The sequence below is a fragment of the Limanda limanda genome, chromosome 7, assembly GCF_963576545.1.
Source record: "Limanda limanda chromosome 7, fLimLim1.1, whole genome shotgun sequence".
Taxonomy (NCBI): Eukaryota; Metazoa; Chordata; class Actinopteri; order Pleuronectiformes; family Pleuronectidae; genus Limanda; species Limanda limanda.
In genome coordinates this window covers 1,593,284-1,617,107 of record NC_083642.1, presented here as the reverse complement: position 1 = coordinate 1,617,107, position 23,824 = coordinate 1,593,284, and the positions used below count along the sequence as shown (strand labels likewise).

Below are 23,824 nucleotides of genomic sequence, written 5' to 3'. Positions count from 1 at the left end.
TATTGGTAACCAAACTGTTACGGTTCATTGTTTCTGAAATAAGAGGCCTGACTGCTATGTTAATGCAGCACAAAACAAAATGTAAACAAAGGCTCAAATATTAAAGTGCAAAACTGTAGGTTTAAACTAGCAACTCCAACGTGATAAAAAATAAATAAAAAAGAGGGCTTATAAGTTAAGTCAGCAGTGCAACTCAAAAAGATATCAAAGTATCTATTTAACCCCTTTTCAAAATAAACAAGTTAGGTGTGCATATTAAACAAAGTGCAACATGTTTAGAGTATAAGAAACAATGGTGTCCAGCTCAAAATCCGACTCAACACCTGTTAAGGAGTTAACATGGCACATGTATGACTTTCTATATCTGTTTATTTGTGTTGACTGATCCTCTAGGACAGGGGTCGGCAACCCTAGGCACGCGTGCCAATGATTGGCATGCAGTCGATTTCCTATTAAAGAAATGTTAAAAGGTTTTGCCGTCACGCAGCCTGTATTAACACCTCCCAGCCGCTAGGGGCCAGTATTGCACCATATGCTGGATGCCAATCGCCATTAAATAAGAAGAAGAAGAAGCCTCCCATCCGGCACTGCTCGCTAGTGCTTACAGTGTCCCGCATGAATCTCTGCGAAGTGCATCCGCTCAGGTGTAATAGCGATGGCATATCCCCTGTCTAAAAAACTGAAGGCCCGGGCATTTCAGCCCTCATGGGAAGAAGACTATGGATTCGTTTTTAATAAGGACCGTGCTGTGTGCACTTTATGTTTAGAAAATATGGTTTGCCGAACGTCCAGCGTTAAGCGCCACTTTGAGACCAAGCACGAAAAAACTTTCAAAGACCAGGCAGACAAGGGAGGATCCATCAGGCATGCAGTGTCCAGGTATGAGAAGCAGGCCAACTGTCTGAAAATATTTGCCACTGCCAAAAACCACGGGACCGAAGCAAGCTATCGCATGGCTCACTGCTCAGCCCCTCCCACTGACCACTCCGAAGCATGTGTGCAACTTAAAGTCCCTAACTACAACCCCCAGGTAATGGAGCTCAGCAAAGGAAAGCAAGGTCAGGGATCCCACTGATAGGCATAATTGTATTTGTTGCAGGGCCTACACATGTGTTTGTATATGTTGCTGTTTGTGCACCTCTTTTTCTCTGACTCAGATGTTGATGTTTTCATGAGGTCACATTCTTGTATAGCCCTAGTACTGTTTAGGTGTTTGATCTGCTTTTGTCCACTTTGGACAATTCCAATGCAATACTTGTTAATGAGTTACTGAAAGCAGTGTTTTGAAATGGTGTCAGTGCAATATGTCATGGGGTGGGGAAATTATTAATATGAGTGTGGTTGGCGGGGTTAATGACAAACCTATTGTCATAATGAGAAACATATTATTTTAAGTGTTCTATATATATATAGCCAATATGGATAGAAAAAAATGACATGTCTGTTGTGAATGTTGTTATATAATAAAACTTAATGTTAAAAATAATGTTGATATGGCACACTAATTAACAAGAACATTTCAGATTGGCACTTATTGTGAAAAAAGGTTGCCGACCCCTGCTCTAGGATGTCCAACATGAGACAACTGGAATCCAACCAGACTGAACACTGAGTCATCACTTCAACACTGACTCCAGGTACAGACATGTTTTCATCACTTACAAACATTCAAAGTAAAGCATTGCACATAATACATAATGTATTAAATAATATATGCAATACTAATCATGTGGTAGAACTCCATACATTACATTCATTGTCTTGGTAGTGCACAGTTTAATCCAAAACCATATTCAAAATCAGTAGTTGAATATCCACAGAAAATAAGGATACAAGCTTTGTTCATAAGTAACACTTCCTCTACAATAATGCCATACTTTTATGTTTCCTATCATTTTATTAGGTACGGACGAGCCTGAAGGACACAGCTGTGCTGACCGTGTTCTGTCTCTTATGGCAAAGAAGAAAAATAAAACACTGGGTTCTTATCTAAAGTGTATCAAATCAGGAAGCAAAAGATAAACATTGCTCTAATAAGTGTTCATTTGAATATATAATATATAATGAATATATACATTAATTATATTATCCATGACACTTAGCAATGATTGCCAAAACAGTTGCAGGTGATCTGCACAACTGGTGCATGTCGTCCTCATGTTGACCAGCCTGAAGCTTCCGATCTCCACCATGTTGCTGCTGAAGACATCAGGGGGTGCAGTGCTTCATCTAATGAGAAGAAGAAACTCACTTTAAAAGAATGTTTTGTATGTTCCAGCAAAGACTGGTTCTTACAGTTTATTCTATGTTCAGCAGGTGGAAGCACCACAGATTTTAGACAGAACCGATGTACTGGGCTCTGGGTTTGTACCCTCATGGTTGAATGCACATATTGTAAGTCGCTTTGGATAAAAGCATCAGCTAAATGAAATGTAATGTACTGAAAGAAACAAAACATTGTACAAATAGATAAAATGTATTTCTACCTCATCTTTAATATTCAAGGTGATAATCTCCCACAGAGCTGTTGAAAACAGTCCACATCAAGTCTCCACTTCTCTCAGAGAGAAATCATAATTATGTAATAAATAGAACTGTTTACAACACTGGTGTGTGGAGATTATAATCTTCTCTAAACTGTCTAATTTACATGTAGCGTATTGATATTAACTTAATTTATTAAAATTAAAATCAAGTCACAACCAAACACAACTCTCTAGTAATGAAGTTAATTTGCTTCAATCTGTTCATTACACATTAAATAAACGTTAACCTTTTTAACAATTACGTATTAAAAATCACTTGAGGCATGTAAGCATTTGATTATGATAATTGATAAAGCAATAGGTTTTTTTGTGTAGTTTCAAGGTTACTTACCTCTAGTGAGTTTGTTGTGAAGATCAGGACCATCCTGAAGCAGCAACACTGCAGCGCTAGCCGGTTAGCAGCCACGTCTGGTAGCATGCAGCCTCCTCTCAGTCTTCACTCAGCCGATGGGTGACGTCAAGCATCCTACGTCGATTATATATAGTCTATGGCTTTAGTTCATATATGTATTCATGTTCAAGATCACCCCTCGCACAGCCTTCAGCGTGTTCATCAGCAACCTGGCCCTGGCGGACATCCTCATCCTCTGCACTCTGCCCTTCAGGATCCACTACCACCTCAACAGGAACCACTGGGTGTTTGGGGACGTCGCCTGCCGCATCACTGGGGTCCTGTTCTACTCCAACATCTACATGAGCATCTGTCTCATGACTTGTATCTGTGTGGACCGCTACATGGCCATGGTGCATCCTCACACCTACCAGAGGCAGCAGAGGCCCTGGCGCTCTCTGGCAGTGAGCGTGGCGCTCTGGTGTGTAGCTGGAGTGGCGATGCTGGTCTTCGTTCTCTTGGGGCCTCTGGAAACCAAAGTCAACCAATCTGAAGGCTGCAGTTGTTTCGATAACGTATCCAAGCACGAGTGGGACACGCGTGTGGGGGTGTACAACCTGCTGGGCCTGATCTTCTGATCCCTGCTGCAAACTGTGATCATCCTGGTGTGTTACCCGCTGGTTGTGAGGCGCATCTCCATGATCAGGACTAAAACAGCCCAAAGAGCCTTGAGGGTCATTCACACCATCCTGGCCATCACGCTGCTCTGCTTCCTGCCCAACCACGTGGCCAATCTGCTGCACCTCCTGTAACGCAGGGATGTCATCAAGACATCCTGCTCCACCGCCAACCGCATCTACGATGCCAGGCTGGTCACCACGGCCCTCGTCACCCTCAACACGTGCCTGGACCCCGTGCTGTACTATGTCACCACCAGCCACTGCAAATGGAGGCGCTTGAAGAAGACATGGCTGTGTGGACGAGTGCAGAGGAGCGAGTGAGCTGAACCTGTAGACATATAACTTAAATATAACTCTGGTTCCTTGTCTATATATGGAACTGGAGACTTAAAGATACAAAAATGTTTATTAAAATTGTCATTTTACATCAACATAAAGGGACGGATCGAAAACAGGCTTCTGATTTTTGTTATCTTGTGCGGTTGTGTCTTGTAATGAGTCTACAGCAAGCAGACGTTAACAATCAACATGTCTCATGTTAAAGCAATGTCATTTTATATTATAAACTTAAAACAGAATAAATAGAACTCTGCAAAATGGCTGACCTCACAGGTCATGGGGCCAGAGTGACCAATTGGAGTTGACACTGGTGGCTTTTTCACACCTCTGGGTGAAACTGCTGGAACAAAAGGACCTGAAGCATTCTGGGAGAGTGAGTTCCTTGGCTTTCTTAAGAACAAAGAAACATGCTGTCTTCAGTACATGTAGGCCGAAAAGGAGGCCTGTGGTTCCACAAAAACCATTTCCCAACACTGGTTATAAAACAACAAAAAAAAGAGTTTTTTCTTACGTGTGGAAATCACAATGAACCAAGGGCCTGGTATAAAAAATAAAATGTGAAGCATGTGTGACCTCTTTGTGCACATCGAGAAATTATCATACAGATCGTGTAGCCGGTTGGAAAGGTTGGGAAAAGGAAGGTATAGGCTTGAATATGCACTATGAACACGATCTCAAATATCCATCCTTTCTTGTTAAAGCCTCCTAGTTAAACTAAAGTGTCTCGGTCTGCAGCTTTTATTCTCTATCAAACTTTAAATAAGGATGGCTTTTCTCTGCTTCTCTTTATTTCTAATGAATTGTTTATGAAAGTTCACAAACACTGTCTGATGAACAGCCCTGTAGTAAATCCTCCCTCATGAAGGTTGTGATGTTGGGTTGATTCAACTGTAAGATAATTTTTGGAGGCTCCAGTTTGTGGTGCTGTCAAACTTCGAGGCAAAGTTTTTTTTCTTTAAACTTCACTCTCAAAGCAGATTAATAGTAATCTAAACACACGTCCAAACATCTCTCATTGTAACACTGCCATTGCATGATATGAGGTGAACCTCATATCATGCAATGGTTTCCTGCTCCTTTCGTCATACAGTGCGTCATGCAGGCTTCTTAAGAAAATTAAGAAGCCTGAGCAAAGAGCTGCATGGTCTACACAACGCAGAGAGCAGCAGCACGGTGATAACGCAGCAGCACAACAATCTCGGGTGTTGCTTTCTACATTTGGAGATCAGACTCTCAAGAACTAGGTAAGTGACTTTGTTTAATGTCAAAATACTTTGTTTATTGCTCTATTTAGTCTGGGTTTATTTTTCACAACACGTTTACCTTCTTAGAAACAGCTCCTGGAATGAAGGGGAGAGTCACAGAGGTTTAACATCTAATATAAAAGCAGTAAGATAAAACATCTATTGTCTCACAAACACCAATAGAGGAAGTGTTGCATTTATTTGTGTCAGTATTTTCTTCCGGTTACTTCACTTCACTCTTTTTGGATAAAAACTCTGTAACAAATACAGGACAATGTGTTGTGTGCAGTGTAAAAAAAGTCCATGATAGTTTATACCTGAACAAAACAGATATACAGTGTTGTGAAAAAACATTTGCCCCATTCCTGGTTTCTTATTTGTTTTCATATTTGTCACACTTAAATGTTTCAGATCATCATCAAACAAATTCTAATATTAGACAAAGATAACCCGGGTAAATACAAAATGCAGTTTTTAAATGATGATTTCATTTATAAAGGGAAATAAGCTATGCAAACCTACCTGGGCCTATGTGAAAAAGTAACTGCCCCCCTTGATAAATCATGAATGAACTCTGATTAACCACATTTTTTTAGGTTGGCACAACCAGTTATTAGGTTAAGGGGGCATTTACTTTTTCACAGAGGGCCAAGTAGGTTTGGATAGATTTTTCCCCTTAATAAATGAAATCATCATTTAAAAACAGCATTATGTATTTACTTAATAATCTTTGTCTAATATTAAAATTTGTTTTATGATCTGAATCATTTAAGTGTGACAAAAATGCAAAAAAATACAAAATCAGGTAGGGGGTAAATACTTTTTCACAGCACGTGATAAGTATAGAGGATCATACATGACTTAAATATAAATAAATAAATAAATGTATAAATAAATACAAATATAAATAAATAAGGAAATAATTAAATAAATACAGAAATAAATACAGAAAAGTATAAATAAATGTCTTAAATATATTTCCACATTTATTTATTTCCACATTCATTCATTTCCACATTTCTGTGTCCGTATGCTAATGAGAAAGCGGGCCTAACCGCAGTCTCATACAGGATTGGTCATAGGAGTGTAATGATCCAGCCCTTCTACTTCTGCCTTTCAATGCTGACTGGTGTCCAGTAGCTGTTTGCAGCGTTGAGCCAGTTCACACTTAAAATGAACTAGTTCAAGTTCAGAGGGTTAGTTCAGGTTATTTTTTATTGGGATGATTAAGGTGTCAGTAACTGTGAGCGTCACGTCTCGTGTTCTACTGAGCACAAGGAGCGAGCAGAGAGGAGGAGGAAACAGAAACTCCAGCCCGGTACAAACTTCTGCTCTGCCCATGAAGCAGCTGATCTCTGAGCAGATGTGACCAGAGAAGCTCGGTGTTTTCACTGTTTCCACTGTTCTACAAAGTCACTGAGCAGCTGCTTCACGGTGACGAGTTCAAGTCTCAGTCACTGCTTGTGTCTCTCAGCGAGTGTGTAGCGGGGGCGGAGCTCCGGGGCCTGTGGGTGTGTGTGTGTGTATGGCTCAGTTGACCAATCCTGCTCGAGACTGAGTTTGGGACCTCCTACCTCATTTACATATGGACACATAAATGTAGAAATAAACAAATGTGGAAATATATTTAAGACATTTATTTATACATTTCTTTATTTATTTCTATTTATTATTGATTTCTGTATTTATTTATGCATTTATCAGACATGTGACTGATCCGATGAGTAAAATATTGATTTCCAATATTTTGTGAAACTAAAATTGGAAAAACTCTGAATGGAAACATGTTTGTGTTGCTACAGTTAGCGAACGGTGTGCGATGCAGCAGTGTGAATGAAAAAAAACCCACACGTTCATTTGACTTCTTTCACAGACACACAAACAAAACAACCCCCCAATCAATTGTTCATCATGAACGGGACGAACTGCAGCCTCAACTCAGCGGAGTATCAGTACTCCTTCTTCCCAGTGATCTACATCCTGGCGTTAGTCGTGGGTCTACCTGGAAATCTGGCTGCTCTCTTCGTCTTCACCTTCAAGATCACCCCTCGCACAGCCTTCAGCGTGTTCATCAGCAACCTGGCCCTGGCGGACATCCTCATCCTCTGCACTCTGCCCTTCAGGATCCACTACCACCTCAACAAAGACGACTGGGTGTTTGGGGACGTCGCCTGCCGCATCACTGGGGTCCTGTTCTACTCCAACACCTACATGAGCATCTGTCTCATGACTTGTATCTGTGTGGACCGCTACATGGCCACGGTGCATCCTCACGCCTACCAGAGGCAGCAGAGGCCCTGGCGCTCTATTGCCGTGTGCGTGGCGCTCTGGTGTGTAGCTGGAGTGATGATGCTGGTCTTCGTCCTCTTGGGGCCTCTGAAAGCCAACGACAACCAATCTGTAAAACACACTTGTTTCGAGAACTTATCCAAGCACGAGTGGAAAATGCGTGCGGGGGTGTACAACCTGCTGGGCCTGATCTTATTCTCCCTGCTGCCCATCGTGATCATCCTGGTGTGTTACCCGCTGGCTGTGAGACGCATCTCCATGATCAGGACTAAAACAGCCCAAAGATCTGTAAGGGTCATTCACACCATCCTGGCCATCACGCTGCTCTGCTTCCTGCCCAGCCAGCTGGTGTATCTGCTTTATATCCTGGTACGCAGGGATGTCATCAAGACATCCTGCTCCGCCGCCAAACACATCTATGACGCCAGGCGGGTCACCATGGCCCTCGTCACCCTCAACACGTGCCTGGACCCCGTGCTGTACTACGTCACCACCAGCCACTGCAAATGGATGCGCTTGAAGAAGACATGGCTGTGTGGACGAGTGGAGAGGAGCAGAGATGTTAGTACGATTGCAGTGGACCGAGAAGCAGAACCTGTAGACATATAACCTGAATATAACTCTGCTTCCTTGTCTTTATATGGAACTGGAGGGGGGGGAACTGGCTGCACAGTCAGGACAAATCTAGTCACCTTCAGGTCCCGTGGTTAATGAAGTTGTGAGGCAGTCTATGTGATACCTGTACATATACAGTACAACCACTGTTTTATTATGAAATAACATATCAATTGTAGAAAACCTTTTTATTTCCGTCCGTTCTTATACTGTGACTGCAGGATGAGACCTGGTGATTGAAAACAGGAAGTACTGTATGATTTACTCTGATTCTAAATATAACGTTACTGCTATGACTAAACACTGATGTAAGGTTCTTCAAAGTGAGTTGAAACATGTCAAATTAAAACTGCTGCGACCCTGAAAAGCAGCAGGAGCAGTTCAGCTATACCGGCAACTGTTTGTTCATATGTCTCCTAAAACTTTTGCAGAAAGTTTCCTTCACCCGCTGCAGATAATCACTTTCTTTTGTGTGTTGGCCGTCTGAGGTTCAGGACAGAGCAACAAAATGTGTTGTGTTGTTTTACAATCTCATTACACGTTGAACAGAGGAAAAAAGAAGCACTGTAATGAACCAACAGCCAGTGATTATCTTTATCTGCTCTCTCTTTATTTTTAATAAAATGTTTATGAAAGTTAACAAACACTGTCTGATGAACAGCCCTGTCGTAAATCCTCCCCTCATGAAGGTTGTGATGTTGTGTTGGTCCAAATGTAAGATAATTTAGGAGGCTGCAGTTTGTGGTGCTGTCAAACTTTGAGGGGACATTTTTGTTTTTTAACCTACACCCATTAAAATCTAAACACATGTCCAAACAAGGCAACAAATTCATGATAATTCAGTCTATTATTGTAACACTGCCATAGCATGACATGAGGTGATTCTGATGTCATGCTAAGGTTTCCTGCTCCACTCGTCACACGATGCACTGACAGAATATTAAGAAGCCTGAGCAGAGCTGCATGGTCTACACAACGCAGAGAACAGCTACACGGTGATAACACAGCAGCACAACAATCTCAGTTGCTGCTTTCTACATTTGGAGATCAGACTCTCAACAACTAGGTAAGTGACTTTGTTTAATGTCAAAATACTTTGTTTATTGGTCTATTTAGTCTGGGTTTATTTTTCACAACACGTTTACCTTCTTAGAAACAGCTCCTGCAATGAAGGGGAGAGTCACAGAGGTTTAACATCTAATATAAAAGCAGTAAGATAAAAAATCTATTGTCTCACAAACACCGTTAGAGGAAGTGTTGCCTTTATTTGTGTTCAATATTTTCTTCCGGTTATTTCACTTCACTCAAGACAGTGTGTTTTGTGCAGTGTAAAAAATGTCCATCATAGTTTATACCTGAACAAAACAGATAAATGTGTTAAGTTTCTTGAGAAATGCATTAGAAGCAAGGACTAGACATTAAGGAACGTCGACACGTGACTGATCCGATGAGTAAAAGATTGGTTTCCAATGTTGTGTTAAACCAAAAGGGGAAAAACTCTGAATGGAAACATGTTTGTGTTGCTACAGTTAGAGGACGGTGTGTGAGGCAGCAGCGTGAATGAAAACAAACCCACACGTTCATTTGACTTCTTTCACAGACACACAAACAAAACAACCCTCCAATCAATCGTTGATCATGAACGGGACGGAAGCCAGCTGCAGCCCCCCCTCAGTGGAGTATCAGTACTCCCTCTTCCCAGTGATCTACATCCTGGCGTTAGTCGTGGGTCTACCTGGAAATCTGGCTGCTCTCTTCGTCTTCACCTTCAAGATCACCCCTCGCACAGCCTTCAGCGTGTTCATCAGCAACCTGGCCCTGGCGGACATCCTCATCCTCTGCACTCTGCCCTTCAGGATCCACTACCACCTCAACGGAGACAACTGGGTGTTTGGGGACGTCGCCTGCCGCATCACTGGGGTCCTGTTCGTCTGCAACATCTACATGAGCATCTGTTTCATGACTTGTATCTGTGTGGACCGCTACATGGCCACGGTGCATCCTCACGCCTACCTGAGGCAGCGGAGGCCCTGGCGCTCTCTGGCTGTGTGCGTGGCGCTCTGGTGCGTCGCTGGAGTGATGATGCTGGTCTTCGTCCTCTTGGGGCCTCTGAAAGCCAACGTCAACCAATCTGGAAGACAGAGTTGTTTCGAGAACCTATCCAAGCACGAGTGGGGCACGCGTCTGAAGGTGTACAACCTGCTGAGTCTGATCTTATTCTCCCTGCTGCCCACCTTGATCATCCTGGTGTGTTACCCGCTGGTTGTGAGGCGCATCTCCATGATCAGGACTAAAACAGCCCAAAGAGCCTTGAGGGTCATTTACACCATCCTGGCCATCACGCTGCTCTGCTTCCTGCCCAACCACGTGGCCAATCTGCTGCACCTCCTGCAACGCATGGATGTCATCAAGAGCTGCTCCTCCGCTAACCTCATTTTTGAAGCCAGGCGGGTCACCACGGCCCTCGTCACCCTCAACACGTGCCTGGACCCTGTGCTGTACTATGTCACCACCAGCCACTGCAAATGGAGACGCTTGAAGAAGTCATGGCTGTGTGGACGAGTGGAGAGGAGCGAGAGAGCTGAACCTGTAGACATATAACTTGAATATAACTCTGCATCCTTGTCTATATATAGAACTGGATGAATTTTATAAAAAAGTTTTTATTAAAATTGTCATTTTACATCAAAATAAAGGGTCGAAACGAAAACAGGCTTCTGATTTTCTTTACCTTGTGCGGTTGTGTCTTGTTATGAGTCTACAGCAAGCAGACGTTAAGAATCAACATTTCTCATGTTAAAGCAATGTCATTTTATATTATAAACTTAAAACAGAATAAATAGACCTCTGCAAAGAATTAGGAATTTGAACAAGTTATTGTATTTCTTTTTAAGTTCATTAAATAAAAAGCGGTACAGTAACATTTGTAGTATCTGTCGTTTCAATGTCCACTCACTACAGGGTTTTATTTATATTAAATATCTGGTGTAAGTGTAGAAAACCTTTTTTTTTCCGTCCGTTCTAATACTGTGACTGCAGGATGAGACCTGGTGATTGAAAACAGGAAGTACTGTATGATTTACTCTAAATCTAAATATAACGTTACTGCTATGACTAAACACTGACGTACTGTTCTTCAAAGTGGGTTGAAACATGTCAAATTAAAACTGCTGCGACCCTGAACACCACAAATGAATAATATTTTGACGAGTGCATTGGTCGTGTGTAACATCATACCCTGTGTTGGGAAACAAGTTTTTATGAAACTAGAGGCTCCCCTTTCGACCTACATGTGTGGTCAAAAATCTGAAACCACATGGCCGCATGTGCTGGAGCGAGCCTACCGAGCTCAGTCTCCCAGGGTGCAACATGTTCTCTTTATTCTGAGAAGGTCAAAGAACTCAGTCTCCTAGGAGGCAACAGGTTGCATTGTTTCAGCAATTTCACACAGAGCTATGATATAGCTTCAATTACATCCACGTATACACATACAAGTTGTACTGATGACACAGGAAGGAAAACCTTCAATGCAGTATGGCAAGCCGATTGAGCATTTATTCAAAATCCTTGATATCAAATTTCAGTCCCCTCCACTAGTTCGGTCTTTGTCTGCACTAGTTGGACGTTTGGTCGCACTAGTTCAGCATCTTACTGAACTAGTTGAAAAAAAAATCTAACTAGTCACTCTTTTTCAGCAACTAGTGGCACTTTTGGTTAACTAGTTACAACAGAAACCTTACTAGTAACACTGTGCGCTGCACTAGTAGAGCCAAAGTCTCCACTAGGGGGCTTTTTGCTGTACTAGTGGCCCTCTGGACCGAACTAGTAAGGCTGAAAGTGTTACTAGCTAACAAGTGAGCTGCAAAAGCTCTGACATGTAAGCTAGTCAAACATGGATTCAGCTCACTTGTTAACTAGTGGCCTCCAATTTGCTGCAGTAGTTAACTAGTGGGAGCCCAAATGCACACTTGCAAACTAGTGCAGCCAAAATCCTCACTAGTTAACTAGTTAACACCTTTTTTGCACCTTGCTAGCTAACTAGTGAGGTGCAAAATGTTTACTAGTAAGCTAGTGGGCTTGAAATGTGCAGTAGTTTGCTAGTTGCAGTGTTTTTTGACTGTACGATCTAACTAGTGAGGCTGTAAGGGCTTACTAGTATGCAAGTGGCAGCCAAAATGCCTACTAGCTCACTTGTTACACTCCTGGACACACATGCAAATGAGGGGATTAAAATCGAAGCTTCCTATTGGCTCTCCAGCAAGAGCTCCACCCAGCAGAAATTTAACCCTATAAAGCCTGATGAGGTTTCACTGCTGTGAACGGCCAGCTCCTTGGTTACTATCCAAACAGAATAAAGCACGTACATGTGTGTGTGCGTCAGATTCATTATTTTTTTTGAACAACAATGAAACAAATGTGAAAATGTTTTAGCACTTATTCTTATTTTGAACAGATTCCTAATAGATGTACAGAAAAGTCAAATCTCAGCTCTAGATGAACATTATTAACAGCTTAATCAAAATATCCAATAAATCGTGGTACTTTACAGAAAACACTTCAAGTCATAATCTATCTTCAATCTAATAAGTGACAGGGTTTTCAGTCCGTGAATCCAATAGTGTTCCCTCCTGCCTCTTTGAAAATCCCACATCAGTAAAGTCCATTTCAATTATATTCTGCTGGCATTACAGGCGCCTGTACTGCCTGCAGAATATAATTGAAACGGATACAAAAAAATTATCTGAAGGTGCAGAAATTATCCAAATACAGGAATATTCCATTGTAGGCCCACTGAAGGTATAATGCTATTATATTATGAACAACTAATCTGATTTTATTTGGAGGTCAGTGTATGTTGATCTGCTGCAGTATTTGCTATCGCCAGTAGATGGCAGAGTAGATTTTCTTTACTACTTTTCAATTGAAAACTTGTATTATACAAATGAATAAGGAAATGACTAAACTAGTGATAATAACATACTGTGTTCATAGGAATTACACATCTGTTAACATCCAGAATGCTATTTCATATATCTTAGGATGTCAACCATTTACTGTATCATAAAACATGAGCACACATGAGCACTGCTTCCATTTTTAACCTAAGGAGTAGTATAACCCCCCACCAAAAGGGGGCGCACTATGCGTTTTAGCAAATGGAACCCCCCACGAACAAGAAGCCCTTTTCTCCTGTGATGTCTTCATGATACCTGAAGGTCCCGGATTTTGGTATGAGATAACATTAAACATTGAAATATTAACATAGTCTACCTGTTATTATACTAATAAGGTTATTTTTCAACTAGACGTCCAACTTGAGAGTGTCAACGGAAGTGATTCCATAGTTATCTGCTACTGAAAACTCAGGTGAGTGAGGACACAAGTAGTCACTGCTAGTCACGATTAGCATCATGCTAGCGAACTATTAGCATCATGCTAGCGAACGTGGGCAAGAACTAATACTGCTGTTAAGATGCTATTTGAAAGATTACCTCTTTAAAACCAATCGGAGTAATAATATAGTGATTATTAATGTTACAACGAACTTTAGGCAGCCTGTTAAAATAGTATGCCACTAAGTGTTTAAGGTTCAGCCACGCAGCTTATGTTAAATAGCAAATAGATATGGTTTAATATGCAAGTGCACTGCAGGTGCATATAATTTGAAAAGCAAATTCATATGTGAATGAAGTTCAAGTTATACTGTGAACTATTGTCATGTTTAGTTTCAAGTATAGTGAGATGATATTGTAATGATGTTATCATATAACATATTAATGAAAAAGGATAAGCCCTTTGTTTAGTGATGTGCAATACTTTATTGTTTTGATTTGTATATTATTATTCAGTGAAGCACAAGTTGTAATGTTATACTAGTGGTAACTGTGATGTTGTTTTATCATCTCAAGGTAATCTGAGTGCACCCAGGTAATGGTTGCACATAAAGACAAGAAGTGAATGAGATCTCATGTTAGAAGTAGAATAAGAGAACAGACACTGATTATTCTGCACTGTGTGTTGATTGTTTTTTTATTTACACTAGAAGAACCTGAATCTGAATGATGAGATGGCTCGCCTAACCCAGATCGTGGATACGGTGTGGCCAACCGTGTAATCCAGATCGAACCTGATTCGTGTATCGTGAAGACATCATACTCCAGTCCTGCCCGTCAGGTAGACGGGGAGTACTGAGTATAGAGACCTAAAGACCCGGACCAGAACGGAACCATTGAATCCTCAAGCACACACACTAATCAAGGACTGTACGGACGATATCCAGGGAACTGTACATATACACACTGACAGGACTGAATTATTTACAAGATTTATATAATATTTACTGTTGTTTCTATTTTATGCTGTTTAATACTGTTTTATACTTTATATTGTGATTGTTCGGTGACTGTTTGTGAAACAATAAACTGGTCATTTGTTAAACTTGTTCTTTGAAATAAGCCTACCTCTCCTTCGAACCTAGGAAGATATTTTGTACTTTTTCTAACACTAGCCCAGACAAGTGCTACACATGGAATTCCATACCACGGCCACATGAGATGCAAGCTCTGTCAGAATTTGAAAATGACAAATGAAAGGTTATTAATCAGCTGTCAAGCTTCCTAAACAAGCTTTCTTATCTCTTACACATTTTATTGTTCTTATGTGTTTCTACGTTTCATTTCTATCTTTTGCTTGTGTTATTTGTGTTAGTATACCTGCTCTTGCTATTTGCTGCCTCTTTCGTTAATTATAAATTGTATTGCTTCGTTTTATCTTACACTATTTGCTTTGTTTTAATAAGTCTTTTTTTATTTTTAGTTGTTTCTTCACTTTATTGTAAAACACTTTGAGCTATTAATGAACCCTAATGAATCAACATTTAATCAATACAACGTTTTAGGCATGGCTGCTAAAATAACTCACATGCCATAAAAGAATGTTGCTAAAAGGTTTAGATCATCACAATTCAGAGCTGGCACTTTAAGGCTTTGAAACACAGTTTGAACACTGACCAATCAAAATCCTTGTCCCGCCTGCCTCATTTGCTTACAGTCCACTTGTTAACTAGTGGACATTTGCGCCCCACTAGCTCAGTAGTGGCTGCATTGGCAGTTTCCATGTTAACTAGTGAGGTACAATTGTCCACTAGTCACACTAGTGAGGTTGTTTTATACCTTACTAGTTAACTGATGAGGCTCTAAATGGCTCACTTGCGTACTAGTGAAGCCTAAAAGTCCACTAGTGAGCTTGTTGGGGTCTTTTTTTGCCGTACCAGTGAGCTAGTTACAGTCACATTATTTCACTTGTTAACTAGTAAGGTCCAAAAAGAGCCACTAGTTAACGAGTGACACTGATGTTTCCCTGACTAGGTTACTAGTGAAAGACATTTTGTCTCACTAGTTCGACTCTGAACAGAACATGTAGGGACTTTGACCGAACATGTTGAACATTTTTCTTACATGTTGGGCATTTTCTTCAACTAGTTGAGCTTTTCTCAGAACTAGTGAACGACTGTACGCAACTAGTAAGACATTTGATCGACATGTTGAGCTATTTGTCCAACTTGTTGACATTTTGGGCACACTAGTAGCTGTTATCATCTTACTAGTTTGACAAAACTGCTCACTAGTCGACATGTGCACGCAACTAGTTAACTAGTGATATGATTAAAGGTTCACTAGATAACCTGTAGGACAATACAGAATTTCACTAGTTAACTAGTAAAAAACACAGAGCTTGAAGGCAGGTACTCTGTTATCATGAGTGGGACATCTCAGGACAATCCTACTGACAGTAGTTTTAATACAGTTATTAATCGAGTTCTAAACGCGCTTGATACTGCGAGACGGGAACTGGGTTCCCGGAGGAACGAGGACAACCTGCTGTCAGTGACTAGAAGCACGTTTCAGAGGCGGAGAAGAGCAGGCCACATGGCAGGTAAGTTTAGGCTAACTGTTACCTAGCATTCTAAAAGTAGGATTTGTATCAGTTTAAAACGTTTACTGAGTTCATTTCAATATTGTCCTTTTCACTGTCACTTCTAACTTTCAAGTGGCTTCTGAAGTCATTATGTAAGGTATTTTTCACGACCTGTTAGAGCTAGAACAGTTAGCTAGCGTTAGCATTAGCTTGCTGTTCTAGCCTAAAAAAAGTAATGTGGTGATGGGAGAAAACTTTATCGTGATTTCGTTATCAACGTGCGCGATAGAATAGGGAGAAAAGAGAAGTAACAGCGCACCCACAAACCCCATTTCTTTCTCTCTCTCTCCCTCTCTCTCTCTCTCTCTCTCTCTCTCTCTCAGCGCGCGAACGTTAGAGACTCAGAGAGGAGCAGAGCCCTAGTGGTTATATGAATGCAATACTGGATCATATTATCATGGGAATACTAATATAACTTTTGGAGAAGCTCCTCTTTCTTATCACCACATGAATATGATAACTTGATTATACAGTGCTTCAAGGGGGACAAGCTTCTTGATGTCAGAGGGGTTTTCAGATTTTTTTTAGTAGTTATTAAATATGAGGTGCTGTACTGTCGACAGGGACATAACAGCAGAGAGAATACAACCTATCATATGACTAGTAACATGTATGTCTGGGGCTCAGACATAAGAAAATGGTCATGCATATGTTTTCTCCTGGCCAAACTGTACTCAGCGAAGTAAAAGTGAAATTAAAATTCCTAGTTTCATATAGGTGCTACTGGCAAAGTTGTATAACCACATTGTTTTTTGTACAGAAGCATCTGCAAATAGGACACCCGGTCTTTGGCGAGTAAGGCTCTTCCTGCTGCAAAATGCAGACCAAGCTGTCCTTCCCTCATACACCGAATGCTGCAAACTAAGCACAACCGGCTTAGGTAACGTTAATGTACACACTCTGTTGATATTTATGTGAGCATGAACTTCAATCTTATTTATTTATTTAAACAGGAATTGTACTTCCATCAACAGCTGATCTGCAAGTGTTGGATATAAAGTGTATTTACATCTCTTTGGCCAGTGTGCAATGTGAAAAAACTATGAAAGGCACTAATTTGCTGCAAGAGATAAATGCATCAAAATGCATATCAGAGTATAAATATATAAAACCTCAGCCTACATATACGTACAGTCTTACATCTTTAAAGTGACATGATTTCATTATCCCTCATTTATCTTGCACGTATAGTGAGTGACTAATTTGGTCAATCAAACACCCTAAAAATCCAAACAATAAATTTGATCATGAAGTCCTTGTTGTGTATATAGCACAGATATTGACATCATGTGCTCAATACATAACAAATAAACTTATTTATAGAGCACATTTAAAAATGACAGAAGTTGACCAAAATGCTTTACAGAGATAAAAAATAGCTTGAAGATAATAACAATCGAACAAATATATAAAACACTGAAATGATCACTGATCAAATTGCGGCACAAGCAACAGATAAAATACCAAAATAAAAAAGCCAGTATGTATTCAAGTAAGTCATTGTGATGACAATCTGAAGGCTAAAGATAAGAGATTGGTCTTAATACAGGTTTTTAAAGACATCAATGAGAGATCTAATTGTTAGAGGCTAACAATTCCAATTTAGGGCCAACACGGAAAAAGCCTGATCACCTATGGTTTTTAACTTTGTGAGTGGAATGGTAACTATTGAGTGGTCAGTGGATCTTAGGGGGTGAGGCGAAATAGGGGATGAGTAGTTCATTGGCAGGGCCAAAGGTTATGACTTAAGTTTGGTTGAGCTGAAGGACATCCTCAATGCAATTTAAAGTGGAGTTCACACAGCATGGCTCACCAAATACACAATAAGGCTTCAATTTAACTGTTAGTCAATAGCTAATAAGACACAGTACTTTGATTCAGTATATTGACACTTTTTTTTTTTTTTTTTCCAGGTGGCCCGAGTCATGTGAGTGTCCTACAACTATCATGGACCCTTTCCGAATTAAACAATTACATTTGCCAGAGCTTTCCAGCAGTCAGCCTCAATGTAATTGGATTTCAGCTGGCAAGAGCTGATAAGAGCAGGGTACTCACAATAATTCAGGCAAATACACTGAAGGAGCTGAAGGCAGTTGTTGGAAGAAGCCGGCTTTATATAATTCCCCAGGCAAATATAACAATGCCTGTACAGGTAAGATTTTGTTGTTCTTTTTGGCCAACACTCCTTTTGAATATTAGCACCTTGATAATAATGACTAATTAGGCCCTTTGTTTTGTCCATCTAGGTCTCAGAAGCTGAAATCAGTCTACCAGGTCCATCCCAATCCGCCGCATCAACATCAGCCATCACACCTCCGGCCTCACTCCCTGTCCCTCAGGTCACAGAACCTGTTCCTACTGAGCCTGATGGAAGCTCATCACACGTAAGTTATTGCAAAACAATAATATATTTTAGGGCTCCAAACTGCGACCATATTTTTTATGACTAGGTCATATATCATGTGAAACACCAGGAAGGAGCGAGGGGTTGATACCGAGACCTGGTATTAAAAGGGTCCTGGGGCTAAATTATTAAAGGTTAAAATATGATTGTGTAGAGGGAAAAGTTAGTCTGGAGCCCTTTATTTTGAATGCTGTTTTGATTATTCATATTAAAGTAAAGAGCAATCTTATTGTCGAAGAGTGGGTTAAAAAGCCATCTGTTCAATTTTCAAATCTAACCTCAATAAAAGACAGTTGGAATAAATGCTAAATCTTGTCAATCAACAGGAGGCAAGTTTGGATCCATCAGAGTGGCTAAATGCTGGGACCCCAGAAGTAAGAATCTGGACGAATATACTGTAGTTACATTTTTCTTCAAATGTGGTATTAAATATATTATTCAAATAATGATGTGTTTAGATATTATTATTTCATGCAGTCTTTGTACTTTCAAGGTGTTTTATAGAAGATCAAGGGTGGCACCACTGATCAGGTACAGTATATTCAAGTTTACAAAGTAGAACCATGTGTGACACTTCTTTTTCCACCCATAAACACTGTCAATACTCATCTACTACATATATTTTACAGAGAGGTTTGAAATTAGTTTTTGACAAGCCTGAATATGTAATACTGACACTTTGAATGAACAAAATCTGATTTGTTTAATACTCCCATCAATGACTTCCTCATGGACTCAGAGGATGGGGATGAGGACGAGGACGGGAGTCTTTCAATTCCCATGGAAAGTGACGGTCCTCCATTGGTAAGTTTTATTTAATTTTGTGCATTAAAGAGTAGTGGTAGGTTTTTTATTAAAGAATTTTTCATTACATCCACGTACTTACAATGAAAAAAATTGTATATTGCCCGTTTTTTCAATGATGCATGATGTACTTCATACATTTTATATACTTTAGGAAGAAGTGGATCTTGGAATCCTTTTGAATAAATACCATGAGGATCACCTTTGTGGTGGCCTGGGATCCACCATCTCCATCAGGAGGAAGAGGCTTCTGGAGGGGGCTATGAAGGCCATCTCCAGAGTCAATTTCTCTTGGACACACTCACCTCATATTGAGTTTGTGGGAGAAGAGGCTGATGACATGGGGGGGCCACAGCGAGAGTTTTTCAGGTCTGAATACCTCAAGTAATTTATTAAATTTAGAATAATTTTTTTTTGCATGTTTTCAGGTTAACTGCACAGTAAAACAAATTCTTTTATTTCTCTTTTCTGTTGATTTCTTCTAGACTCTTGATGATAGAGGTTCAGACCTCTCTGGGAATTTTTGAGGGAAAGGCCGGCCAGGTCTTTCTCGCTTATGATCAGGCAGCATTGGACCAGGGGAAGTATTATAAAGCTGGCCAACTGATCGCCTGGTCTGTTGCCCACAGAGGTCCGTGCCTCAAAGCCCTGGATCCCAGCCTCTTTCTGCTGATGTGTGGTCAGGATCCCCAACTGGACCAGTTTGACTGGCATGTGCTGCCTGACCCAGAGGTCCAAAGCAAAGTTGAAAGGGTGCTTATTATCATGTCAAGATTTATTGGGATTTAAAACCAAAAATTTGTTTTAAACTTCTGTTCAAAGTTGACAAAAGCATTAAACAGCGTTTATACTAAATGACTACTGCATGACAAATAATTGCTCAATCTGAAACTCCAGCAACATTGTTCTCACTCAGATTTCTCTCTAAGATACAACAGTGCAAGACTGCAGGGGACCTGACTGCACTTCAGCAGGAATTAGGTGACTGGATCGCTGAGTGCGGCGTTAGCAGACATCCCAAGGATCTACTCCTATGTGGTGAAGCACTACATCTTCCTTCGGTAAACGCATACACAAATGAAATAAGCTTTATTGTACAACACAATAGTAGTCAAAATAAAAACATGTATTTACTTTATGCTATTAGCTGAAAAATTGTATAATGTAAATATGGAAAATATCAAATATGTGTTTAGTAATTGTTACATTTTGTTCACAAATGGATTAATATTGTCTCATCAAGGCATTGTGACTTGGTAACATTCAGAAGTTTGGAATCAGTGCGAAATGTTTATACATGTATTTGTTCATTTGGGACAGAGGTTAATACTTTCAATCCCTCAATGCGGCACCAAATTGATCAAAAATGATAATGATGATGTTATTGATAATGCCAGCTAAGGATCAGGTGGGCATTTGTTTCTTGTTTGTCAGACTAGACACATGTACTTTTCACTTGCACAGGTTTCCGTCCGTGCTTTCTCTTGTCGTTCTGTCCTGGTCATGGCTGCTGAGACCAGCAAGCCGGTGTAAACATATACATTAGAAACTGATTTCATCCAGTAATAGTAATTTGTATTGTTGTTATAATTGTATAATTATATGTACGTGTTATGTCTCTGTTGGTTTATAGAACGGCCAAGATGATCCATCAGTTCACTGATGGAGTGAATGCGTTTGGGCAACTGTGGGACATCGTCAAGGCAAACTGGATAGCGTTCCTGCCGTTATTTACAAACATGCAGGAACCGTTGTCCAAGGAAGCCTTTAAGGCCATTTTCCTGTACAGCTACAGCAGTAGTGGTAGCAACGATCGTGATGCAGAGGAGGACACCATCTACTGCTGGGAGATGGTGCTAAACAAGATTGAAGGTATATTGTATTCCTTTGGGAAAATTGTGCGGCAATAATTAGGAAATCTTATCAAAATAAATTACACAATATATTAACATAAAGGCACACTTGAAATGTACTATGAAAGATGGCAAATATTCATAGTATAATTTGGGGAATTTTTTCAGATTTCTAACAATGCAAGTTATGTTATGCCAATGTAGCCAAAGCCATTAGAGCAATGGCAACATTAAAGTTTTTATGTCATCAACTGTACCTTTTGTGTCAAACCTGAACTGTAAAGCCTGTCATGTTTATGAAGCCAGAACGAGACTGCAGGTCCAGACCACACTGCATTGTGTCCGGGTGCACAATGACATGCTGGAAACAGGGATATACTGCTGAACTCAGGTTTATTCCTGTGATATAACCAAAGAAGCTAAAAGGCTGTCACATGGATTTATCTCTTCCCATCAACACTCCTAACGCAGTCAAATACAGCGCAGACTGATGAGAGACTGAAACTTATGTGGTACATACTCCAACCCTCAAAATAAAAGCTCAACATTTGTCAAAAAATTACAAAACAAAAGTAAAGAAATGCAAATTAATACTATACTCCCAATACCAAGAAAAAGTAACGTAAAACTGGTGAAAGATTTTGGTTTCAATTAATATTTATTAATTAATATACATTATAAAACTACACAAACCATAAGAACATTTTTAATTACTGAGGTTACTTACTATCTGTTACATTCACATAACCTACATTTTTGAGAAAGGGCTGGCATGAAATATAGTCTTGTTAGACAATCGATTTTATACATGAATGCAAATGTTACTTATATTTTACTTTTTTCATGGCAGACAAAGAAAGTGAACTAACCTACGAAGAGCTTCTAATCTTCATAACTGGAGCGGATGAGGTTCCGGCGCTGGGCTGTGAAGGATTTTGGCTGCACTAGTTTGCAAGTGTGCATTTGGGCTCCCACTAGTTAACTACTGCAGCAAATTGGATGCCACTAGTTAACAAGTGAGCTGAATCCATGTTTGACTAGCTTACATGTCAGAGCTTTTGCAGCTCACTTGTTAGCTAGTAACACTTTCAGCCTTACTAGTTCAGTCCAGAGGGCCACTAGTACAGCAAAAAGCCCCCTAGTGGAGACTTTGGCTCTACTAGTGCAGCGCACAGAGTTACTAGTAAGGTTTCTGTTGTGACTAGTTGACCAAAAGTGCCACTAGTTGCTGAAAAAGAGTGACTAGTTAGATTTTTTTTTTCAACTAGTTCAGTAAGATGCCTAACTAGTGCGACCAAACGTCCAACTAGTGCAGACAAAGACCGAACTAGTGGAGGGGACTGAAATTTGATATCAAGGATTTTGAATAAATGCTCAATCGGCTTGCCATAATGCAGCAGATCAGGAAGATGTCACAGGTGGCTTGGGAAACTGTTGTCTCTGTCAAGACTACAGTTCATGCAACCGAGCCTGTCAGAACAAACACCAAGGTGTCAAATTTATCCGCAGCCTCAAAACGCCCCCCTCACAACAAAGCGAAGGGGGGTGACAGCAGGCAGCGTGGGGACACAGAGCGCAGGCGCCTTGTCCACCACCTTCCCAGAGATCGGCATTCCCACAGTAGAAGCTGCAGGAAGCCGTACTCTGACATTCTGGCCCAGACAAATTACCACTACTCAGAAGATGACGACAGCATCTCTGAGTACAGTTCAAAATATGGTTATGACTCTGAGTCTATCTATATGAGTCTGGCTCGCACTTTATCATTGTACGTGCCTCTCTCTACATCTTATCTTACAATTTACAAATGTCACATTTTTCTGTTTTCTCTCTAAACCTAGTGAAGAGCACAGGTTATTCATATTGTACTGTTATTGTAACTCTGAATTATTTGTCTAATTTGAATCTTGCTTAGCTAACTAGTTGGATACACAAATGCCCAGATGTTACCGTCCAAGTGAACTGACAATTGACTTTTCCAGCTTTGCACTAAACATGTTCAAGTACGCCATCAGGAACACACATCAGGTGCGATTCCTGACACCGCAGGGGGGATGTTGGGAAACACGTTTTTATGAAACTAAAGGCTCCCCTTCCGGCCTACATGTGTGGTCAAAAATCTGAAGCCACATGACCGCATGTGCTGGACCGAGCCTCCCGAACTCAGTCTCCCAGGGTGCGACGCGTTCTCTTTGTTCTGAGAAGGTCAAAGAACTCAGTCTCCTAGGAGGCAACAGGTTGCATTGTTTCAGCAATTTCACACAGAGCTGTGAAAAGCCACCAAAGTCAACTCCAATTGGTCACTCTGAGGTCACGGGGCCAATATAAGGACAAGTCTCCCCCAATTCTCTTTTTTTTCCCCACAACTCTTCAAGGACAGCAGGCTGTCCAGCCTCTCCTCTCCTGCATCGCCTAGCGGGGGCCTGGCTGTTCCAGCCTGGCATCTTCTCTTCGCATCCAAATCTACAAGAGGAGCGCAAAGGTCGACCTTCCAGCTCATCTTCTCAAGGAAACCTCTCAAATCAGCTCTACCAACTCCTAGCAGCGACTCGGTGTCCTGCAGGGAAGAAATTCAACAAGCAAGAGCATCACAGCTCAACAGAACCGCGGGAGCAGAAACCTTACGACCAACCGGAGACGTCACACAATGCCATGACGAACGGCGAAATGCACAGCAACTTTCTCCCTTTCTAAGGACTGGTAACATACTGGGCTTAATAATTGTACTAGACTAAGCAAGAC

General features: G+C 40.7%; 2 protein-coding genes and 1 pseudogene across 2 annotated transcripts; all 3 read left to right on the top strand.

Annotated features, from left to right (window-relative positions):
* Positions 1–2,157: 2,157 nt before the first annotated feature.
* On the top strand, positions 2,158–3,878 carry LOC133004561 (proteinase-activated receptor 3-like; annotated as a pseudogene).
* A 3,173-nt stretch (positions 3,879–7,051) lies between these two features.
* LOC133004560 (lysophosphatidic acid receptor 6-like) lies at positions 7,052–8,038 on the top strand. Its single transcript, XM_061074026.1, has one exon. The coding sequence runs from the start codon at positions 7,052–7,054 to the stop codon at positions 8,036–8,038; it is 987 nt and encodes a 328-aa protein (XP_060930009.1).
* Positions 8,039–9,682: 1,644 nt separating this feature from the next.
* LOC133004559 (lysophosphatidic acid receptor 6-like) lies at positions 9,683–10,645 on the top strand. Its single transcript, XM_061074025.1, has one exon. The coding sequence runs from the start codon at positions 9,683–9,685 to the stop codon at positions 10,643–10,645; it is 963 nt and encodes a 320-aa protein (XP_060930008.1).
* Positions 10,646–23,824: the final 13,179 nt, after the last annotated feature.